Genomic DNA, 24176 nt, shown 5'->3' with positions numbered 1-24176 from the left:
TCCAGAGTGGGCTTTTAAGAGCCGTGAAATTCTTTTCCCAGTTTTGTGAAAGCACATTTTAATCTTAAGACTTCCAGCAATGTCCAACTTCGAACATCGCCAAATAGATCTTTTACAGTGAATGCCATTATCCCCAGGAGGCCTCGGTTTTTCAGAACACTTCACTGTGCACTGCCAAAGGGGAGCAGGGGATTCTGTGCTGCTTTGAATTATCCAGTGTGGAAGTGCACAGGAGACGGTGTTCAGCTTCATGTCTTGCACAGAAAGTACATCACCAGTCTTTGTGAGGGATTTTTAGGTAACACAAGTGAAGTTAGGGCACCTTTGACTGGAAGTCATACAAGCATAGATAGTTATAAACAAAAGTGTTGAAATTATGACTCAGTGAGGAAGAAGGCTGTGCTAAATTAAGTATTTCCTTACCTCAGCAACACAAACATTGAAAAATGTAGCGAGCAAGGTAAGGGTCCCATCACTGCCTTTTAATCTTACAGCATAATCTGTATTCTGATAGTCAGGTCCAACGTATGGGATGTTGCCTGGCGTGTGTGTCTTCTACATCTCTTCCTCAATCTCTACAGTCCTTACGTTCTCGTGCCTGTCTTGACTTAAACTTCTTCCCATCATCATTTGTCACAGTTTGATGGATGAATGCTGAGCACATGCTCACTTCTCAGATACAGATCTCTGTGGCTGACAATGCAAATCTCCCATCCACTGGATACAGTTTGTTGTTTGCAAGATAGAACTACACCCAGCTGTACTTCCAGGGAGAGCTAGAGGCCAGCTTACTTTTAAGCAATATCAGAAAGACACTGCATGATGTCACAGAAAGTTTGACTCCTTTTCAAAAGCCCCTCTTTTCATTATTTCCTCCAGGGAATAATTGGCAGTGTGTAACGTGGTTTCCACATCTTCTCTTTAGCTATGTACACATACAAGATGGTATCCTTCTGCAGAAGGATTTTTGCTTGAAGAAATTAAATGCCCAAATATGTTTAAATGAATAAATCATTCATTTTCAAGTGCATCTGTATTCATGAATCATATAACATGTGTTATGAAAAGCACAACAGCCTAAAAGCAATGTGCGTGATACATCTGCCTTGGAAAAAGTCACTCAAACCATTTCAAAACCTCCTCTTAATGGCAGACTTCAAATGCTTAACAACTCCAGGCAAAAAATGGAAATTTTCAAAGGCTTTTTCAATGTGAGATAATTTCTCTGCAGAAGACATCCTGATAGCTGTGTTTCTGTTGGAAGGGTTAGTAGTGATAGCTCCAACGTCCAGCAGGTACCTTGCAGGCGCTATCCTTTTTGACACAAAAGAGCCATGGACAGAAGCACTTCGTTAAAGAGAATGTGCTGAAGTTTTTGAGTGTGTAGAGATGTAGGGATGGGAAAACTTGTTGAAGGAGAAGGTCTCAAACATTAGCTGTGGTTCATAACAACAGAAGTAAGTGTATGGTAAATTTCACCGGACCTGGCTGAACTTGTTCTTCTGGCAGCATGAGGGCCTGTGACATCAGCCCATGCCCACAGGGTTTCAGATAGACCCGATAAGCTCAAGTTTTTGAGAGCTGAGTTCTGTTCCAGGTGAGCTAGGCTGCCAAGAGATGCTGGCTTAGGGCCAAGAGGCTGCATCCATGAAAGACTGATGAAAGACCTATCTACTAAATCCTGCCTCTCAAGAGATTGTCAGCTTCAGGAGAGCATCGTTCTGGTGTGGTCGTACTGCTTCGGAAGTGGCCCTGCCATTTCTTGCTTTAGAACAACTGTTGTTTGATGCACAAGAGAGACTGCTCAGCATTGCAAAAAGGCCTGAGAAGACTGGCTTTCAGAAAGAAAAAAGTACTGACCCTCTGAAAGTCCTTTAAGTGCATCTCAGATGGCATGCTCAGATATCAAAGCTACTCGTATTTATTACCCTGTAGAAAGGGAGGCCATAAATTCTCATTCAGAAGGAAGAATTAGTGGTAAACTGCAACAAAGCTGCTAAATCTCCTAATAAAGACTGTGAAGTTGTATCAGTTAATCTCATTAAATCACAAGATCATTCGGTGATAAGTACTGTTTACATTCAAGTATTTATAGTTAGGTTTCTGATCACACTTTACTCTGCCTACTGGAAAACTCTTTGCTTTTGTTCACTGTAGAAATTGCTCTTTTTAAATAGGTGGCGTGTATTTGTATTTCTGGCAATGCCATTTTCCCAGGTGTTAACCTAAGTTTATTCCAGAAGACATAAGACCTAGTCAACATCATGAGTCACTGACACAGTTTTCTGTTAGCAGTAGGAAATGGCAAAGCTTGGAAATGGCATTTATCTAAAAATGAATAATGCTGGTTTTCTTGTAAGTTGTGCAGCAATACTGTGCATGGTGGGACTGAGCACAGCCTTAACATCAGTCTGAATGACAGACCTTACATTTAGAGGCTGCTCTTCATGCCTCATATTTTGATGCCTGACCTGGGGAATACAGAGCAGGGTCTAGTTTGGTGGCTTGGACTGAATAGGGTGATAGAACAGTGCCAAGTTGGGCAGGAAAGTCATGAGAAAAGACAGGGCAAACCCTAACTCTGACCCCTGGGAGCACATGTTGTTGAGCCTTCCCTCTCCCCAGACAGCCAGACTGGCTTCCAGGGCACACCCCATATTCTTTTCCTTGCCGGGAGGTTCTTAAATTCCTTTTGGTAAAGTATTAACAGTTTCCCACCCATTATCCATGATTCGTGTTTTCCAATGTATCTAGGAGCACTTGGTGCCTAAAAGAATAAAGACGCATTCCTCCTGAAGCTCCATATTCATTTTGTCCAATTAATATTGTGTAAAAAGATCACTGGTGGGTTTTGTATGTATACATTACTAGAAACCAAAATTACTGTGTGATGGAGACAAAATTAGCTTCTGAAATTCCTCTTCTCCTTTAAAACAAAAATAGCAGAATCGGCCTCTAATTGACCACCTCGGTCATCACAGAGGCTTCCTGTGTGCAGAGGCTTTGCTTTTAAGATCTGTTTTTCCCTTGGCTTTCAAGAGCAGTCTTTGTTTGCAAGTTTAGTATAGAAGTGTTCAAATTAGAGGGGGGCTGAAACCACAGAGTTTATGTCCAGATCTGAAAACAACTTTCTGGGAGTTCCAAGGCCCAGATTTCTGACTGTCCTGACCAGAGATTAAAGAGGTGTCTGTAAAATTTAGCTCTAGAGCCACATCACTGGGTGTAGAAATGTTCAGTTCAAGCCCGTGTGGAGTTACAGAGACGAAGAGCATTGCATATCTTTTTTTGTTTTTCAAATGAGACAAGAAATGTAGCCTCTTCTTTCCCAGATGCATAATGTTGTGAGCAAGTGTTATGCAACCACAAGATGTTCTCAACCGCTTTTATCATGTTGAAGGCTCTCTTACTGGGATCTCTGGTTAATTTCTGCTTTTCTATTGCAGGGCTGGGAGAAGGTTCTGCTCTTCTTCATCCAGACAGCAGGTCCCACCCCCGCTCCTTAGAGAAGAGTGCATGGAGGGCTTTCAAGGAGTCACAGTGTCATCACATGCTGAAACACCTCCACAATGGGGCCCGCATCACTGTGCAAATGCCACCCAATATAGAGGGACACTGGGTTTCTACCGGGTAAGGAAAGATCAAACATGATCAAACATGCTTGAGTGGTGTATGTGGAAAAGGAGAAGGAAACAGAGAAGGAAGGATGAAAATTCCCACTTTAACAAGCAGGAGAACTAATCTATTTAATATGGTGATAGTATGGTGATACTTCACATTCCAAATGCTTTATAATAAGCTTATGTATAAAAGAAAAAGGAGCTGTGTTATGTACATAGGAATAGCATACTATGAAACTGTCTTGATGAATCAGTTTGTAGTCTGGATTTTAAACAGCACACTGTGAAATATCTTTAAATCTCTTTCTGAATAGAAAAGAGACCATCAAGTTGCCAAAATGCTTATTCAAATGTAACATTATATTGTCTTGGACTGCATGCATTAGATCCGTTGAATGGATCCTTATTTTCAGAGTGTTTGTCTAGCACAAGTTAGTTGTTTTAGCAGAAGAAATTAAGAAGCTGTATTTCACCAGTTCTTTTCCTCTCCATACATGATAATTTTGAATTCAGAGAGCTATTTTGCTTGCATGTCTCAGCAGGCAATAGATGCCCATTCATTTCAAGTGAGTTGTAGTAGGGGAATCTTGGGCTTTTTAGTAGAATGTATTTGCATTAAGCATTGCAGTTGACAAAAAAAGGGGAACAAGTTTGAAGGTACAAAAGGACTTTCTAGAGAAACTGGTATTTAACTGCTATTCACATCTTCAGTAAAAGAGAAAAAAAATACTTCTTCATTAACAAACCTCAATACTGCATGGTCTAACTTCTGTCCAAACAGGAGATTTGCATTAACTGGCAGAAGTGCCCCCCCTCTTGAAACGTTGAGTGGGAAAGCTGAGGACGAGATTCTACAGGTCTCTGCAGACCAGACCAGGCAGTACACTACAGTGAAGCGTTTGCAGCAGCTGCAGAAGCCAGTTCCTTGTCCTGTTCTGTGGATATCTGGCATTTCGCTTTCTGATGTTATCAGTGCTTTTGCTAAATCTAGCATGCAAAAGAGAAGAATAGATGTTTAATAAGCTGTGACTTTTCTCATAAAGTTAGTCACATGGTAGTCCTTAGACAAAAAGGAAAGGTGAAATATGACTCAAAGTATTTAAATCTACAGAGAGTAAACCCTTAGGTAGATACAAACACCATGAAACTGTATATTTCTATAATAGCAGAGGAAATCCTTGGTGAATTGGCAGATCATGGTTACCTGGTCCCTATTTACTTCGTCTCAGAGGGACATGTGTACCCAGATATCTGTGGACTCCTGCAGTGTTGCTCATTCTTGTCACCTGTAGTGCACATGATGTGCCACCTTGCTAAAATTTCATTTCTGTCTTCCCACAGCTGTGAAGTCAGAGCAGGCCCAGAGTTCATCACAAGATCTTACAGATTCTATCACAATAATACATTTAAAGCATATCAGTTTTACTATGGTGGCAATCGCTGCACTAACCCTATCTACACATTAGTTATACGTGGCAAAATTCGTCTTCGCCAAGCATCCTGGATCATCCGAGGGGGTACTGAAGCTGATTATCAGCTGCGCAACATACAGATCATAAGCCACAACGAAGCAGTAGCCAAAAAATTAAGTGAGTTGGTCAACAATACGTGTCCTGGATTTATACCAGAAGATAGTCCCTGGGAGCAGGATGTGAGCTATGATTTGCTCAGAGAAGAGAACGGATGTGAATGCACCAAGGCTCTGAATTTTGCCATGCATGAACTCCAGCTGATCCGCGTGGAGAAGCAGTATATGCATCACAATTTAGATCACCTCGTGGAGGAGCTATTTCTTGGAGACATTCATACTGATGCTACCCAGAGGAGGTACTACCGACCCTCCAGTTACCAGCCTCCTCTTCAAAATGCCAAGGTATGTATGTGTATATGCCATCCTGTTAAGTTACTACTGACAAAGCTCACATTATTCAGCTCCTCTGAGTCAGTGCACTAGTGTAATCTAAAATGCAGATGTGGTTCTAAAATAAGAAATGGATGGTGGCTTTACAGATGATGCAGTCAATTACAATAAGATCACAGAGCATATTATTTCAGAAAAGTAGTACCTCTTTTGTGGTTTATGAGACTGCATCAAATGCATGAAAAGTAGTCTGATGAGCTAAGGTCAATAAAGGCTGCTGTGAGTCTGAAGATAGTATCAAAGACCTCTTGCAGAGGTGACAGTTGCTGTCTGGGACTGTGGTTGAAGGCTAGCAGAAGAGAAGAAGGAAAGCTTGATGCAGGACTGAGAAAGGGCTAGAGAAACAGGCATCAGTGCATGCTTGTATAGCTGCAGAAGCATCAGGAAGAGAGGAAGTCAGATTGTATCAACATATGGAATTTGAGTGATCCATAATCTGAAGAGAAAAAACGGAAATTGGAAGGCAGAGACATGAAAGGGACAGCATAAAGGGGAAAAAACGGATGGACTGTTCAGGTCGTGGATCCAGAAGCAGGCATACACATTAATGAAATGAAAAACAGGTGAATATAGAATGGGTCTCTAATTCCATTTGATAATTCAGTTTTCAAAGGAGCTTCAAAGTGTCTTCAGCTTCATTGGGAACTGATCAACTCATGGTAAGTTAAGTAAAAATCAAACAGGAAGAGTAGGCATTGATGGCCTGTAGCAGGAGGTCTGTCTGTACATCTTTCCTGGTGACATTTCAAAGGAACGCAACAATTGGAACCACATTGCAAGCTGCAGTTGCTATCAGTATGTTCCAGCCAGATACTGCTGCAGGATCACTTCCAGCTAATGAGTTATCACCATTTTTAATCCTTTCACTGTGTGACTGGTTCAAACAGCAACTAAGCTTATCAGAAATAGCAGGAAACACAACAAGGGAGAGTTTTGATGGGAAAGCCATGGTTTTCCCTTCCATTCAGAACCACTTCGTCTACCCTGTGTTGTGTCTACCTCGTCTGTGTATCAAATTTCAGTAGTTCAGGACTTTATGTGACCTATCTTTAATTATTTTAAAAGCGTGTCCTGGTGATAATTTTAATCCACAACCAACCATGTCTCCATACAAACAATGCTGTTACTTCTTTCATTAAGTTTTCTTCAAGTGGCATGGCACAAATTTGCTTCTTGTTTATAAACATACATCTTCTCAAAATGGAGGTTTTTAGCAGCAGTAGATGAACCACAGAACATTCCTCATCACAAATGCTGGATTTGGCAGTTTTAATTGTCTTAAATTAATTCAAGTGAACACATCTACTTTCTGTTTGCTCATTTGGGACTGAAAGGTATTTCTTAAAACTCTACCTTAAAAAATAATCTGTAGGTTCCGATTATCTGACTCCAGCTACATTACATCTATTCAGCAAATATGGTATATCTTTTTCTGACCACGTGAAACTGAGAAAAAAAAAATCTTGATGTGGTATACCCAGGTGTCTGTACATTCAGATCTGTCTGGTCAAGTTTAGCTATCCTGCTAGGGGCCAATTGATGACACAGTAAATGCCTGCATTTCCACCTAGTAGTAATTTCATTACAGTCACAACAATGAGGTATACTGTCAACTGGTTTTATGGAAATAAGACTTTTGGCCAGGCACAGTTTTCCTGCCTCTCTTTTGTACTACCATGGAATCACTTCTTGCTTTTAAAATAATATTGCCTCTAAAACGTAGTGCTCAAATTAAAAGGATTAAATCTTTCATAAGGAGATCTGTTTCTCAAGCCACATTGACTGTATAAACCAAAAAACTTAACAGATATCTGAGAGCACTTGAAACTCTCATTTACATTCACAAAGTCCATTATCTCAAGCATGATATGATCCATTCTGACTTCAGTGGGTGGCCTTATGTGGACGGTGAAAGCAGTCTCAATGAGCTGTGGCAGCATGAAGGGGGCCTGTCCGAGCCCCTGTGCATGCATTTAGCTCACAGCCTTACATGTCATGGTGGGTAGATCTTGTCCTGAGGTATGTGTGCACTCAAACCAGTGAAAACCTGTGATGTAGACTGCAGAGGTGGCTCCCATATTGTATGCATACAAGAACTGGGGAGTAGAAGGGCATACAAACCAAGTTATCCATCAATATTCATGAAGTGCAGTTCTTCCTAATAAGACTTTTGGTAGCCAGTTTTTGGCAGGGGCTGAATCTCGAGGCTGAATTTATGACACCGGAATGCCATTCATAAGAGTACTATTCATTGGCTACAGGAAGTGCTGTTACTATAGGAAGCAAAATTTATCTCGTGAGTACATCAAAATACACAAAAATTCCAGCTCTCCATGACATAAATTCCATACAGTTTCATAAATGGAGGCCTCGGGTCCTGACTTTCAGACCTTTTTGTTCAGTTCTAAGTTCTTGCAAGTTACTTTACCTCTGTTCCTCTTAAGCCTTTGTTTGCCCAGCTTGGTAGACTCCTGCAATATATGGTACTATGTGTCCAGAGTCTGGATTGCTGGGACAACAGTCTCAGCTGGAGCCTTCAGCTTCAAAGCACATAGTTGAATACAGACTGTTTCGCACAGCATAGGTTCTCTTCATAAATTTCTTGGGATGATCTTGTTCTGATTTGTTGCGAAATCTGTTTAATCTAGAGAGAAGTTGGACTTGCTGGTAGTTGACATTCAGCATGGCACAGGTAACAGATATCCTTAAAAAGGAGCCTTCATAATTAGCTGCTTTGTAGGACTTCTGGGTTTTGGCCTGTACCTACCGATGAATCTCCCAATGCCAGCAGGTCTTCAGCCTGGCTGTGTGACTTAGTGTTTGCTGGATGGAGAAAGAATAGTAATAGAGATGCTTTTTTTTCTTTTTTCTTTTTTTTTTTTTTAAAGCACAGGCAAACATACTGCTGGAAGGTTATAACCCTTCTTCTTTGAACTCCTTTCCTTTTCTAATTGTTGCTCCACTGGGACCCAGCTGAAAATGAGTTTAAATGCTAAATTGAGTTTAAAACTACAAGTCACAGACTCCTCTGGAAACTGGACACCATGAATAAATAGAAACGTTAAATCAACTTGTTTTTCTTTAAGGTTTTTGCAGTCATACCAAGAGGTTGGGGAGGCCAGGAAATTACTTCTGAAGTGAATCAGGTGTATTGTGTGGAATCTTTCATTTAAGGCTTTTTTCATTTCCTTTTTATTTATTTTTATTTTATACTTATAATAAAGACCTGCCTAAAATAAATTGAGAGGATTCACATTTTGAGTTAAATTTATAGTTAAGCCTCTATATAGAAGAAAGTTCCACCCCGCTCAAGAGTTTACACAGCCTGTAAGTTGGATGCGGTAGCCACATTCATTACTTATGCGGTTGAAATGAATGGTAATTAAAAGCAAATGATTGCTGGATATGCTAGGAATGCCAAAGCCACATGATCGGGACTTTAAACAAATAGAATTGGACCTTCTCCAAACTCCTGCAGTGATTTCACCACAGGGTGGTAAATCAAAAGGGCTGTCCAAAAACCAGACAGCTTTATGCTTGGTGCTACAAATCTGAATAATTTCACAGATTACCGTATCTCAAGTGTTCATATAAAATCAGGGAGCTTTTAAAAATATCTAATATGTCATCTCCTAAAGCTTTACAAATGCTCTTAGATAAGAGCATACCTTAAACAAATTCCTCTTGTAAAATACATGGAAGTTCCTAAGAGCGGCTGATTAATAGATCGCTATATAGATTTATCTTAGCAGTCCTCCAGCCTCGCTCAGGGTATGAATTAGATGAAGGGGGCTGAAAGTCTTTGATGTGCCTTGATGTAGGGAGTTTAGAAAGGGATTCATGCTAGTGCACGCTCAGGCTCTTTAGCCAGCAGGAAAGAGCATGCTGGTGGAAAGGGAAGGGTGGTGGAACTGTTTGGCAGTCATCGCCTGGGTTGTACAAAAAAAAAAACACGGGTGAGGGCAATACCAAGCCTTGCTGACTGGTCATAAATTCATGCCTTATTTGCAAATTCATACCAGTACTTGTAGGGAAGGAAGTCTTCAGTGCATTATTCGTTCAAAGCGTGTGCTTAAAATGCCGGGAATGTTTACAACAGCAGTACTGGGGTGCTGATTTCATATTTAATTGCCTCAGAAATGCAGTTTTGTAAACAAAGAACTCCTTGTGCTGTTTTATCATCTGACTGAGTAACAGGAAAGATCAGACCATGGCTGTGATGCCAGGACGTTCTGGTTAGATCGTTATTTGGGAGTTAGACTGGAGCGGTCTGGAACATCAAAAGAGTCTTAAAACATGCTAGATTAACCTTCCTTCTGCCTTTGCCATGCTCAAACGTTTGCTGGCCCCACGCTTTCAGTAAGATTTTCCCATGGAAAAGATTCCCAAGTTGTCAGTTCTCTCTGACAAGTTTATTCACCGTTGGAAGATGCCTTTGCAGGTAATGCAGATTCTACATATGGAGGCTGGTGCTTGGGTTCTGCTTCAGCCAGGGGATAAAAGAACAAAGTGCTCAAGGTTTTTTGAGCTTTTGACAAATTGGGTGTTCATCTCTTTGAAACTCAGTTAACTTCAGCTGTAGGGGAATGTGGTGTACTGGAGGAGCTCCCAAGCGAATCCAAGCATGAGTGAATAGATGTTAAACATGCAAAGAGCCTCCAAGAAATAAACAGAAGACTATCTCAACCAAAAAGTGTAATTTTGGAGGACAAAACCACTTTGTTTGCCAGAGAATTCTAGATTAAGAGGCTTCTAGACTTCTGGATTAAGCCAACACTTGAATGGCTTCTTTTGTTAATTACTACTGGCAAAAGACTCTTAGGGAAATTATGAGGGAAGCAAAGAAAGAATATCAGAAGAATGTTCAAATAGGTTAATTCCAGGTTTATGAACAGCAACAGTGTGTATGATGCATTTCAGAGATAAGGGAATCAAAGAGCTTCTAACTGAACCTTCCAGAGCTGTGTTGCTTATAAAACCACATTTCTCTTTGTGGATCACTGTCCATTCTTCAACTGCAGTAAAAGTCTGCTCCAATACAAATACAGCACCACAGATAAAAATTAACTGTTTAAGCTTGTGAAATAAAAGAAGGCCCTTCAGCAAATATATCTAGCCTACTGACACCCTGCTTCTGTTAGCACCTAGTTGTAATTTCTTCATCTTTTGTAAGCAGCAATGGACTTGCTGGTGATATTGCTATGCAGTTCAGAAGCTTATACAAGTTGCTTTCTAAAGGCATAACACAGCTTAACTTTGAAATATCTGTTCCTGAGGATGGACATTCAAAATGTTGCTTCATGTTTTCCAGGAATGTTTTTTTTATACTTCCCCAAATATTCATGTCACTCTAAATTTGTATCATCATAGTGGGATAGAAGGCATGCAAGTAAATTCATCTGAGAGAAGGCCGTTTTTAATCTTTGTTCCCATCTTTTGCATTGACTAAGGACTTTATACCAGAAAGGAACAAGCAGAGGACTTGTTTTTCATTTTGGTTGTATTTCAGTTTGACGCAGGGTTGTGCAATGGAATCAACGTGATAGATCAGACAGCTGCATAATGATAGTGCCTTCAGATTCCTTCACTATCTTTCTTTTCACGGGAGTAGTTAATAAAAGCTGTTCCTCAATATCTGAAAATATACGGCGCACATTTGTAGATAAGTCCCAATGTATCTCCACCCTCCTTCCGGCACGCAGCTCTTCTGTTCCGCACCAAAAGAAATCCCAAACTGACAGCCCTGCAAAGGAGTTACTGCTCTCCCCAGCATTTCATTTGCTTCAAGATTTTTTAATTAAAGTTTTAAATCTTTGTTATTCTTCATTCCGTTTGGCAGGCTGAATTATAACTGTGTCAACTGTGCTTTTCAACTCCCCAGAGCCAGCCTAATGCACGTTCGCCAACTTCGCTTCATATGAGGTCATGGAAAGCCTGCAAATTATCACTTTTGTGGTGGAGGGAGATTGCAGCCATTTGTTAAAGCACTGTCCTGGTCCACAGTTATCTCAAGCAGTGGAGGAGTGGAGCTTGATACTACACTGAGCAATTTGTAGAAGTGTCCTTTGGGTAGACTTGGCTCCTTGACAGTGTCTTTTCTGAATTTTCACTTGAACTGACACCTTCTCCTAGCATCCTAGCCAGGCATGCCTTGTTCCAGTCCTATATGCCCTGCCCATGACACGCAGCATTCATGTGGGTGCGAGAGATAAGAGCTAAAGCATTTTCTTTCCTTTCTCCTTAAATACTTTTCCTCATGGTAAGAATCAGTCCTAACAAGAAATTACTCAACACAAGAGAAACATGAACTTTTGGATAGCTGGAGCTCAGGCTGCCCCATATGCTGGTTAAAAGCATCTCCACCTTGCTGTGGGGCTTGTGCTAGGCCTTACCGCCCTCATTACAATGTAGATGCAACCCATCCTTTTCCAACCACATCAGTAACCAGTGCAAATCAGTGCTGGCTAAAGGTGGCTTTGTGCCAGCTGGGAACCTTAGTCTTCCAAAGAACCTTTCCATGCTGCACCTGCACAGATGTGGTTAATAAAACAGCAGCAGCGAAGTGTTCTGGAAATACTTCTAATGTCAGTACGTGGCTGCTGGGGCAGGATATTGCTGGAAAAATGTGAAATACATGACTTCACAGGGTATTGGTACTGAGCAGGACAGATGACAGCAGCCCAGCAGAGGGAACAGACCCAACTGGCAACAGTATGGGATAAGGGAGGGATGAGTGCTTTTAGAGTAGCCACATTTAATGTCTATTTGAGTTTGCACAAAAAACGAAAGTTGAAAAGTCCCTAGAGAGACTCTACAGAAAGAAGCTATAGCTCTGCCAAGGATTTCAGGGTTGGGCTTCAATTCGACACTGGCATTTCTGGGAGGGAAGGAGGGTGAGGAGGAGTCCAAACATGGCAGAGCCAACCACAAAAAATACATACTGTGGCAGAACTGATGCTGGAATCTCCTAAGCAAGTTATGGGTTAGGAAGGATGCGTCCATTATGCAGTGGCTTCAGCTAAAGAGAAAGGTGAGATGATTTCACAAATTCCTTTAGGAAACCGATGTGTAATTTCTTATAAGTTTAAAGGTCTTGCAAAACTGCTACTGAGAAAACTTCTTGGGTTTACCATTTCTCTGTCAGCTGCTTTTCCTCAGCTTGAATGAGCTCCAAATAACACCAGTCCCTTGTCTCTCATAGTACCAGGCCTATTGAAAAAGTTGCTCTACTTTTGGATGGTTTAAGAGCTTACTGTAACACATCGCTGCCTGCTAGGCCTTTGCCTTGATGTATCTGGTGTGGTTAAATATCAACTGTTTGCCATTCTAAGTGATGACAGAGAGAACTTGTCAGAAAATGGTTACAGTTGTTCATTAAAAATACCCAGAAAGCCCCTAAAAATGTTTCTTTCATTTTTTTGTTTTTTTTGTGTTGTTTTTTTTTTTTAATATAGACATTCATGTATCACTGAAAGGAAAAAAATAAATAAAAGAATACCAGAAAAAGCATTTTTCTCTGTTTCACTCTTCCTCAGGACTGTATATTCATTATTTAAACATCATTTTAATAAGAATCTGATGAGAAAGTGTCAGATCATTATTTTTTTCCCCAATCTTTTCTGCTAGGAACGTGCTGCATTCTACAGGGAAAACACTGAGTTATGGTTAGAGCTGTTACAGACAAATAGTGCTTTCAGTTTTTTTTTGATTGAGATACAGACACTTTTTCAGCATAAAAAATAGTACAAATGGGTAGAAGAGAGAACAAATGTGTTTGAACAGGGCGTTCAGTTGAAAATAACTATGTTTTCAATCTCCTCTTTCCTTTTAGCGCTTGTTGGTTTGGTCCCTAAATACAATTTGAAGTACCTCCTGCAGGTCCTCTCCTTGATATTAAGCACTGAGTTTAGCTTCTGCTTTAATCATAAGGGAAAGGGTTCTCTGTACATTTGGTTTGCAGATATCTTGGATAACAACAGGGTCAGAATACAAAGGTACTCAAACAAAACTAGAATGCCTTCTGGAAGGACCTTTTACATGCGATCCAAATTCCATTTTACCACTGCAAGGAGCGCATCCTGGTTTTGTGATGGATTTTTTTTCATTATTATTTTCTTTTATCCTAGACTGCAACAAATACTATGAATTAATGAGAGGAGAGTTAGCCCTAGGCAGTCATAGAATCTCATGGAATTTAAAGAGAAAAAGTAGGATATGCTGAGAAGGTTTGTGTTTCCGACTATCCACAGCAATTGGGAAAAAGATCAAGTAACCTCATCCTTGTTTGCTTTTTTCTTTTTCATTAGAAACCTCTCTCCTTGGCTTCCAGAGCAGCCTGGCCCTGTTACCACTTCAGTTGAGGCAGCAGGAGAGAAGGATAAGGAAAAACGTTGCTGGAAATTTTCAGGTCATAAACTATTTTCTCCCCAAGTACAAGAACTGAGTTTCCAGCCAGAGATTTGGGCTCATTTCAACCCACGTGCCTCACGGATTAATTCAGAAGTTGGCTTCAGAGAAGCACCCAGGAGAACGAGGAGTTAGGCCTGCACGGATCAGCTCTGGGAGCTGCTTGGAGGCACCTTCCCTCTGCCCATCATCGGGCAGAAGCCATTTCATGGGCTGTTCCTTTTAGCAAGAACTTGGTGATAAAATACTGCACTGTACACCTAGGATATCCCAAACATAAAACAGATGTTCATCTTGTCCACTGATCACTTTATTGCTTTCTACTTTATGTCATGCCCAAATGAGCTTTTTATTGAATGTACTTAATCGTGTTTGGACTCAAACGTCCTCTGCCTCTGTTCCATATTTTCTTTGAACGTCTGTTTTTAGAGATTAATCTTTCCTGAGACAAATGGAAAGGGAGTGATTTGTAAGGCCTTAGCCAGTGTAATTAAGAGCCAAGAGCAGCTGACCTGAAAAAAGCAACGCTGAAAACAATTGATAAGCATAAATTACACATAATTAAGTCCAATCGACTCTTAAGAAAACCAGATCTTTCTCATGTCTTGGACTGAAATTGTACTGAGGAATTTTACATGTGGCATATTCTTCCACTGAGAAGTTTGCAACTCTGTGGAAGATGGAGTCAGAATGAAAAAGGTTTACGTAGGCTTCGGTTCAAACGCTAATCTCAGAGAAGTGGTACTGCCTGATGAGATACCTGAATCAAATCAGCAAGGCACCAGAGTGGAAGGGATAGTGCTGCTTCCTCTTCTCACCTCCCCAGCCTTTCCCTGCCCCTGTCCTTCTTGCAGCCTCAGCCACATCATCCATGTGCATTTCCAGTAACTGAAAGGTAAGCAGGATGAACCTTTATTAATAGCGCAACCAGACAGGCTGTCATAGCTGGTGCAGTCCTTGGAAATCAGAAGTTTGCATCCACTGAAGGAAGGCAAAGTTCAACAAACCAGTCTGATAAGTCCCAGACAAGACAGCAGATAAAAACCTTGTGAGTCTATTGTAGACAGAAAGGAAGGAGGACACTGGACTTCTGTCATATTGTGCTTGAAAGCCTGTTACATTAAGCTACATTTGTTTTATTAATTTATTTACCTACTTAGGGCACCTAAAACCTCTTCCTACTTCCTGACATCTCACAGTCTTTAACCTCCTACCAGTCGTACATCAAACAAAAAAGCTCTAATTGTCTGCTTGTATGAACTCAGATCAAGTCACTTGGGAAAGCCATGCAAGAAACACGGAGCAAAATAGGAAGCCGTACTGACTCTTGATTCCAATCTTGACTATCAGTAAACCCAAATTGAAACTTGCAGTCTCAGATTCTAGCACCCCAGTTTCGCAGTCCCTGTGTGTTACCTGTGTCTTACCTGACTGAGAACTAAATATTTTGTACCAGCCTCTGATTTTTAGTTACAGTGCCGAAAAACTATGCTAACTTTGCCAGTTCCAGTTCACTTCATTAACACTATAACATGATGGGAAGTACAGCAGTAGTAGCGGGGTGGCAAAGTCTTTGGCTGCAACAAAAAAGAACAAGCCTAAATGCTGCAGCCATGGATGCAGAAGCAAAGAAAAAAGCTGCTTACCTTTGACAGACCACAGGTAGGCAGGGATCTCCAGCAAGATGCCTTTCCTCCACCGCCAACAGTGAGGCCTGAGAAGGAGTGGATCCTGACTCCATCTCTTCCAGTCACTCAGGAGCATTGCATGCAGCTGAGCTCCCCTGGGTTGGCCAGGTGCATTCCCAGCAGGTGCTTGATCACTGGTTCTAGCCATGACTTAGCATTTCCGATGCATTTTCTCAGTTTGATATTCTTTGTACTTATGGTCCTTCTATCCATTTGCAGATGCTGGAACACGAATTTTAAAATTACTTAACAGGCTCCACAATGGACAAGAATGGTCCATTTCAGTAACACAGTGACCATGCAGTTTTAGGTGGAAAGACCCTCTGGCCAGCAATTCCAGCCACCTCCTCAGAGCTGGTCTTGGGCCAACACTGGTTCTGATGAATCTGTGCTGCACCATTTAGCAGGCATGGGCTGCGCAGAGAAGCTGTGGTGCCCCATCCCTGGAGGTGCTCAAGGCCAGGCTGGATGGGGCCCTGGGCAGCTGAGCTGCTGGGGGGCAGCCCTGCCCACGGCACAGGGTGGGCTTTGAGGTCCCTTCCAACCCAAGCCATTCTATGATTTCTTATCATTTTGTACACAGACCATTAGTCTACATCCCATTGAAGCTAGCAGCAGAACTTCATTGATTTTTACTGACTTTCTGAGACTACATCATCTGGGGGGGAGGCAAACATATACACTACTTAATATGTGCAAGAGAGATGTATTGCCTGAGTTGTGTGTTGATTCTCTGAAGCTACCTATAGTCATATTATTGTGTTATGTGTAACTGTGAATCCTAATGTGTGCTGCAAGCTGAAGATAGCAAATGGAGAAATGCTGACTCCATAGTGGCACACGTGGACCTTAAGGTATTAGTGATGGATTTGAGCATCTGTATAATGAAATGAGCTCAGAGAGATGGCAGAGAAGTGCGCTGGACAGGGAAGTGAAGTAAAAGTATTTGTTCTGTACACATCTCATTCTCCAGTGGCTGCTCAAACTGACAAGGTGATGTGAGGAAACCCACCAGGTCATGCTCCCGTGCCAGGGCACAGTGGGCAGCACTTCTGAGAGGCCCTGTCTGTAGATAGTGAAACGCTCTCAACTCTCATGGACATGGCTGGAAATTGGGACACTTAGCTCCCAGAGGCTTATGCTCAACAGAACAGTTCAACAGCAAGCCTTCATCGAGCCTGACAGGCACTGCAAACCCTACTCTTGCTGGAAGGAGCCATAAAGCTTTCACCATGTTCAGCAACACTAGGCTGTATCTGCTTCCTGGGGCACCGTGGGCTCTGTATAGGCTCACTCACATCTCCCTATCCTTGCTGCTGTCAGCAGGGTCATGTGCCTGACACAGAGAGGAAAATCTGCAGAGGCTGCAGTTGGGGCTTTGCTAGATTGGGAAAGGGAACATCTCACAAGGTGGTGCTTGAGCTCAGGAAAGCTGATAAGGCCTAAAATAGCAGGTGGCTCTTCTCCCAGGCTGCTGCCCACGTGAAAACATACTAAGGACACCTGTATCCATCTGTGGTACCAAAGCTAACAACTGATGTAAAGAGCTGAACAAAGGTAATCATTTCTATAACGAGACTCATCGAGTCTCTACCATAGTAAGCTGCAGACTGGCCACGTCTTGCCTGACTGAAGGATACAGTCAGCCTTTTCTAGATTCAATCAAAAACTGAACTAAAATGTTCACTTTAGATGTGGGAATTAATCTCCTAATTCCGCTCCTGCTTGAAACATTTCAGCTTGAAAGAAATGCCCTGGTTATCTGCCCTCATGAGAGTTCCTCTGCTTTCTTTCAGAACCACGACCGCACGTGCATTGCGTGCAGAATCATCTACCGCTCAGATGAGCACCACCCACCCATCCTGCCCCCCAAGGCAGACCTGACCATCGGACTGCATGGCGAGTGGGTGAGCCAGCGCTGTGAGGTGCGGCCGGAGGTCCTCTTCCTCACGCGGCACTTCATCTTCCACGACAACAACAACACCTGGGAGGGCCACTATTACCACTACTCCGACCCCATCTGCAAGCATCCCACCTTCACCATCTATGCTAAGGGCCGCTACAGCCGAGGAGTGCACTCAGCCAAAGTGATGGGCGGAACAGAGTTCGTGTTCAAAGGTATTGTGGGGGCAAAGGTGGACACGTAGCTGGGGACCAGAGCAGAGCTTGCTCACCACAATTCAATGGATAACAACTTCGTTCTGTTGTTATTCTTGAGACTATTTTATGATTATTCTTGGGAGTTAATGGGAGGCTCTTTTGGAAGGCTTTTTGTGAACACCCAGCCAAGCTGTGCAGCTGCATGGCATTTTTTGCCACTGAGGCAATGCTCATTTGGTGATCCTTGGGGTCCCTTCCAACCAAAGCCCTTCTATGATTCTGTGGTTCACTTGAGGCAAAAGAACAGAAATCTTTAATTAAGACACAATAAAGTAAGACCTTGCATCACCACCTGTTGGAGTCCAGTGACCAGACATCAAGCATCTAATCAAAACTCTCAAGATTAGATCCGTGTCCTAGGGTTCCTTCAGTGGACAAAAAAGAAAGGGCCTTCTGAAGGCATTTCAGGTCATAAGTGGTATAAATAATTTTCTGGGAAGACAGATACAGCAGTGTGTGTCATTTCATCAACTTCTGAGGGGACCTAGAGCAAGTAGGGACATCTCTAAAGACAGCTTTGATTAATCCTGCCACAGTGCAGACTAGATGTATCTAAGTGAACCCGCTCAAGCAGTCCAGGAAGCGGCACTCAGTCGTGACACTTTCCAGGTCCCTGTGGCTGAAAAGTCATCTCATACCAACAGCCTCATGGCAGCCTTCTTAGAAAGAGTTCAGTGGTTTTAACCACTTACACAAACAAACATCTCCAAAACACAACATCCCTCCATAGCACCAGCTTCAGCAGAGCATGTGAAAACCCCAAGCATGCTGCAGGCTCCTCTCCTCCTTTTAGTTACCATGTGAGAAGTATATAGCTTCTTGCATGTCTCCAATTTAGGAAAGTAGTTAGAAGAAAAGATGTACTGATGTTGGAGCTCCACAGGAGGCAGGATATCCTTGCCTGCCAGAGCTTTTTCTCTTCTTAGTTGTGTGCAACACATTCCAGCTCAGCTCCTGGGGTAAAATCCAGTTTTTGCTTGAACTTCATTATTATAATATGCCAGCTTACCTCACAGATCAAAGTCACTGATTTTGTTCTGGTAAAATTTTCAGGCCATTCTCTATAGATTCTCTCTTATGCCAGCCAGGACAAATAACATCAAGTGTTGAGCCATTGAATCAAATATCTGCTTATAAAACCTCAGAATAAAATTTCCAACAAGAAAAGACATGTGCATTGTTAATGGCCTGCAAAAGAATCCGTGAGTTTGGTGTGTTAGAAGGCATGAGGGTTGGTTATTCACTTCTGTTTTGGTCAGCAGCAACCAACTCAGAATTTTTGATAACAGTACTAAAAGCACACATAAAAATATGACTTCTGTGCGGTTCCATTGGACCATTCAGTTTGGCTTTTCCCAGCTTCTTAAACTCAACTGAAAAAGAAAACACACCTGAAGCAACTTAGAAGTGAAGAAGCTGCAACACTTCTGTTTGATATTGCAGCCACTGTTTAGATAAAGTCCCCACTGTTCATGAAAAAAAGAAGGATGGGTAATATATAGAGTATGTGATATTTTACCAATTTTCCAATTGGAAATTATTAATTCTCTAGATTTAGATGTGTTTAAAAATGATAAATGTAGGTTATAAGTAGCCCTCCTGGTTTAATAGGGATGTTCATCAAATACGAGTAGAGTTTTCTCATTTCCTCTTTAATGCATCTCAACTAGGCTTTATCTGGGAAGGATTGCCTGGAATTTATGTAAAGCTCTGCTCAATCTCCAGCTGAGATATGGAGCCATCAGGTTTTTTCCAGATGAATTTTGGGGTGCGTGTCCATTCACTACAAGAAGTAATTACATCAAGATCTAAAACAGTGCATAGATTTGCTGGCCACACCTGCAACATAAATAATTAAGTAAATACATACATACATACATAAATGAAGATGTAAGGAAAAACAGATTCAGAGCTGCTCTAACTCCTGCTAGTTAGATTAAAGGACAGGCCAACATAAGTTCAAGAAGCACTAGCAAATACACAGAGATGTATTCAAAATAGTCTTATCCCTTGGTTTCTAAACGCATTAAGCAGAACATCTGACATGAGCCCTCTATGATATCACTAGCATTAGGTGTTATGAGCAGAGACAAAGGAGTCAGTTTTGGAAGGACTTTGCAGTTTCCTTCCCTCAGTGACCATAGCATGCATTAATTGAACGCTAAGGTTGTGCCTGCAGGGGACATGGAGGGTGCTGCACAGAGCAGGAAGGCAGAAGGGTCACAAGGCTGATGTCAGTGTGTCACCTTTGCTTTCATCTCTGTCCCTCTGCTAACAGCTCTTCTCTTACTCACAGTGAACCACATGAAGGTCACACCAATGGACGTGTCCACAGCCTCTCTGCTCAACGTCTTCAATGGGAACGAGTGCGGAGCGCAGGGCTCCTGGCAAGTCGGGGTGCAGCAAGATGTCACCCACACCAATGGCTGCATCGCGCTTGGCATCCGCCTGCCTCACACCGAGTATGAAATCTTCAAGATGGAGCAGGATGCCAGGGGCAGGTACTTGCTGTACAACGGCCAGCGACCCAGTGATGGGTCCAGCCCCGACCGACCGGAAAAGAGAGCTACATCCTACCAGATGCCTTTAATTCAGTGCGCTTCATCCGTACCCAGATCTGAAGAGTCACCAGAGGAGAATAAAATACGGCTGTATAGCAGCAGGGCTCCAGCAAAACATCCCAGTGCCTCAGCTCTTGCTTTGGTGTTGTTTATTTGTACTGTGTCATATTGGGACATTCTCAGCTAGAAGTGAAAAAACTATTTTTCATGACTACAAAGCCAGGATTCCACAGACTGAGGGTTGTTTTTCTTCAGAAAGAAAGGGACGTTTATTTTCTTGATGCACTTGAATGCCTGAGAACTGTTGTTCTTTTCCTTATTTCCCCCCCTCCTCGAATCACGAACGGCACTCGTTTGATGTTTGTGCTTTGAACTTCATCCAGTCTGATCCCTGGCCTGACATGACTGCACAAAAGTAATTGCACTTTAGGACTGCAGACTTCTGGGGGGCGGGAGGGGGGGTCTCCTTTTATTTTTTTATTTTTTTTAACTGCTGGGGTGAACGTTGTGATCCTGCTCCGTTGTCTCTGCCATTTTACCATTGTGGTACTGCTCTGCCCAACGCTTGGTTTCTCATCAGAGTTTAACCCCACAGAACCAATCGGTGACAGCGGTTTCCTCTGGGCTTCAGGATTCCAGTAGAGATACGTGTATATAGGACGGAAACCCACATGGATTTACTTGGTTGTGATCTCACAGCTCAACACAGAAAGAAACAGCAAGTCAACAGCACTCCACTGAGATAGTGCTAAATGGTCGATATCTCCAATTAAAAGATATTCCAAGTAATATAAACTGTTTTACAGCCATCAAATTGTTAAAATAACCAGTGGTTTAATATTTTCTCATTCAATTTCGTTAGCTGCGTAATTGCTTCAACACTTTCTTATGTATCTAGCGAGTGGTTACAACCAAGTCCCCTTAAAGTCAGACAGAAGCAGCATTTTTCTGTCAGATACACACAGTACAGGTAGGTTGCTGATAAAAGTCTTCAGTGACGTGCCCCGCTGCCATATTCATGAGGCCTTATATATCCCATGCACAGTGTTTGTGCCTTGGGTGCTGTATCAGCCAGGTGAGTGAATGAAAGCAGCAGATCTAAGCCCTACTCAGCCACCTGGTTTCGGTGATGTAAGTGGCCTTTCTAGGAACAAGTGATGGGTCTCAGCAGCAAGCCCACCATGGGCCCCAGTACTGCCATTACTTTAAAGAGCAAGGACGCAGCAGGAAGCAGAGCCTCATAGTCTGTTGGATGGAAACCAGCCCTGCTTACGAGAGCCAGGAGCATGAGTCGCATGAATGCTGCTGCCTCTCTGCTTTTCTCCTTGCTAGGCAGTCCCAACATGCACTATGGTTTCACCAAGTTTGATCCCATATCGATTTGGGCAGACACTATTGGCAGAGTTGGGTAGGCAGAGCCCTCAGATGACGTGTTCCATCAGCAGAGGCCTGCCCTGAAACCCACAGATTTCCGCTGTGGTCAATATATCCTCGCATACGTACTGACAGGAGTGAAAGCAGAGGGTGAGGGAGGTGTTTAGGGCCAGCAAGGAGGTACAGTTCATGGATGAACTGTGTTCCCCATGTTAATGGGAAGTAACTGAGGACGTGGCTCAGACTTGAGGCCTTTACAGATATGCATGAGTGTGCTGGCTCACAGTAGGAACCATGAGAGAAGTACAGGGAGTGAGCTCCCAGCTGCCCCAGTCCTGTGCTATAGGAGGAGGAACCCTCTAATAAGTCATTCCCAGAGTTGTAGGAAAAACCCATCCCGAACAAAGCTTTCAGCTTTACATCAGAGAGTCTCCATACTGTATGCAAGAGCAAAAGCATGCTTTGGAAACAGTGATAACATGGGCCTTCCTGGCCAATCAAGCAGGAAAAAGCCATCCAGGAAGCAGATGGCCATACTCAGGTTCTCTGCCTCCTCACAGTGCCTGCCTTCTGCACAGCTTGTTCCAAGCTGCCATCAGCCTGTGGCAGGGATTTCCGCAGTGGGAACAAAGTCCACTCACCCATTTTTGAGGCAGCATGGGGAGGTACAACCACAGGCTCTTGCTGCCAAATCAGTCACATCTTTCACACTTGTTCTCAGGCATGAAAAACTGCAGAAAGACCACAAAAGCTCAAGAGTCAGAATGAGAGCCCAGGATGGCTTAGCAGTGCTCATCCACACACCTGATACCAGATTCTTCTTCAGCCTGAGAGAAGGAGCAGAAAGCCAAACTCACTACAGCAAGTCAAGCCCTAAGAACCAGAAGGGAGCTTGGTTTTCTCAAGCTAGATTTGCTGTGTGAGCAAGCTCCTGTTAGCTCCTACATTCAAAGATGTGCCTGGTGTGGCATTCCTTTGACCACATGATACAAGCTTCTTTCACCACCAACCACTGCCATGTTAGGTAGTCTCATCTCTGGAAAATGCAAATATGGCTTGCAAAGATCTAGGTTTGCTGAGACATGGGGCTACACTACACACAAACATGACACAGATTGTGCAAACTGTACAAGAAATGCATTTCCTTTTCCTATCATTTAGAGATAGTTAAAAAGGAAGCACTAGAAAAAGACCTTCGTAACTCATTGCAAATAATCTGATTGAGGTTTATTTGGGCTCTGGTATACAATGTCTCTTCTGGTTTACTTGTATAACTTGAAACATAAGTCTGATTTAGGCTCTTAGCATGTGCTGCACCATCTTTCCTCCTTGGGTCTATATTTCGCCTTTATTTTGCTGTTAGCCAACTGAAGCCAAGTTGGACAAAGTTACGTCAGCCTTTAGAGCACATGGTTTATTTGTCAGTCCCTGTGCTCTGCAAGGGTTCTGCTCACTTACAGGCACAGAACAAGGCGCTGAGCTCCCCTGATCTTCCCATTTCATCAAGCACTAAATTAACCACCGCACGGCATAAACATTTGTGATACAATATATTCCATTCATTTTGTTCCTCCGGCCTGACCTCATGTGCTGGCAGCCCTGACTGCTAAAGGAGTTAAGCAGCAAGTGCCTTAGCAGCAAACTAAGAAAACTTGTCCCATCCCAAAGCTCAGCAGCTTTAGAGTGACACGGTGGATGGTGCCACGTTCGTTGATCACCAAGAGAGGTGAACGCTCCTTTCCCCTTAGCACCACAGAGACGTCCTACTCAAAGACCAACTGGCAGGACCAACCTGACCAATCTCAGGCAAACTCTTTCAAGACGTTCTGGTTTTAAAAATAGGACAGAAGGGATTGGAACGCTGTACCACATCTTCCTGCTCTGTTTCTGTACCACACTGCACCTGCTGCCCTGGGGTAGAATGCCATTTTGCTGAGCAGAGGCGCACAGTATAAGATGTAGTGTCTGTTTTGCTGAGTCGGAGTGTGCTTGCTTCATGTGCAGGATTTAAAAGATTTAAAGAAAAAAAAATCTTTATATTTTTGTAAAGCTATAGAAGGTATTTTTCTTCTCAACTCTGTGTTCCAGATTAAACCGACGGGGAAGTTTTAGCACTTGTTGAACTATTGGTTGAAATAATAAAATAAAATAAAGCCTAATTGAGAAATGAAAGATTCCTTTGCATCCTACACATGTCAGTGGTCAGTTAGTTCTCCACCTCTAATTCTGATACATAGCTCAGGATGCAGCATCCCTCTACTGAGGGATCTGTGCAGAGTGGAGCTCCTCTCTTACTGCCTTTGGTTGCAAACGTGACACTGGCAGCGGCCCTGGTGAAGGCAGCTGGGATGCCCCAAGTCTCACAGCTCATCTGATCCAAGAATGGAAAGCGAGGCACGGAAGAACAACAGCATCTTTCTTCAGCGCTGCACCAATTCATCACAGCCTC

The 24176-nt window shown here is 42.7% G+C and overlaps 1 protein-coding gene across 1 annotated transcript in view; it reads left to right on the top strand.

The window, feature by feature from the left end:
* The window catches only part of APCDD1 (APC down-regulated 1), a 29461-nt gene extending 5571 nt beyond the window's left edge, over window positions 1–23890 (top strand). The window contains exons 2-5 of the mRNA XM_072330204.1: window positions 3444–3627; window positions 4959–5490; window positions 17429–17750; window positions 20089–23890. Coding sequence (XP_072186305.1) covers window positions 3444–3627; window positions 4959–5490; window positions 17429–17750; window positions 20089–20540 — 1490 coding nt within the window. The 3' untranslated portion in view covers window positions 20541–23890. The remainder of the gene's footprint in view (window positions 1–3443; window positions 3628–4958; window positions 5491–17428; window positions 17751–20088) is intronic.
* Window positions 23891–24176: the final 286 nt, after the last annotated feature.

This window comes from Excalfactoria chinensis, chromosome 2, assembly GCF_039878825.1.
Source record: "Excalfactoria chinensis isolate bCotChi1 chromosome 2, bCotChi1.hap2, whole genome shotgun sequence".
Taxonomy (NCBI): Eukaryota; Metazoa; Chordata; class Aves; order Galliformes; family Phasianidae; genus Excalfactoria; species Excalfactoria chinensis.
Note: the sequence above shows the minus strand (reverse complement) of the source record. Positions and strands in the feature narration are given on the sequence as shown.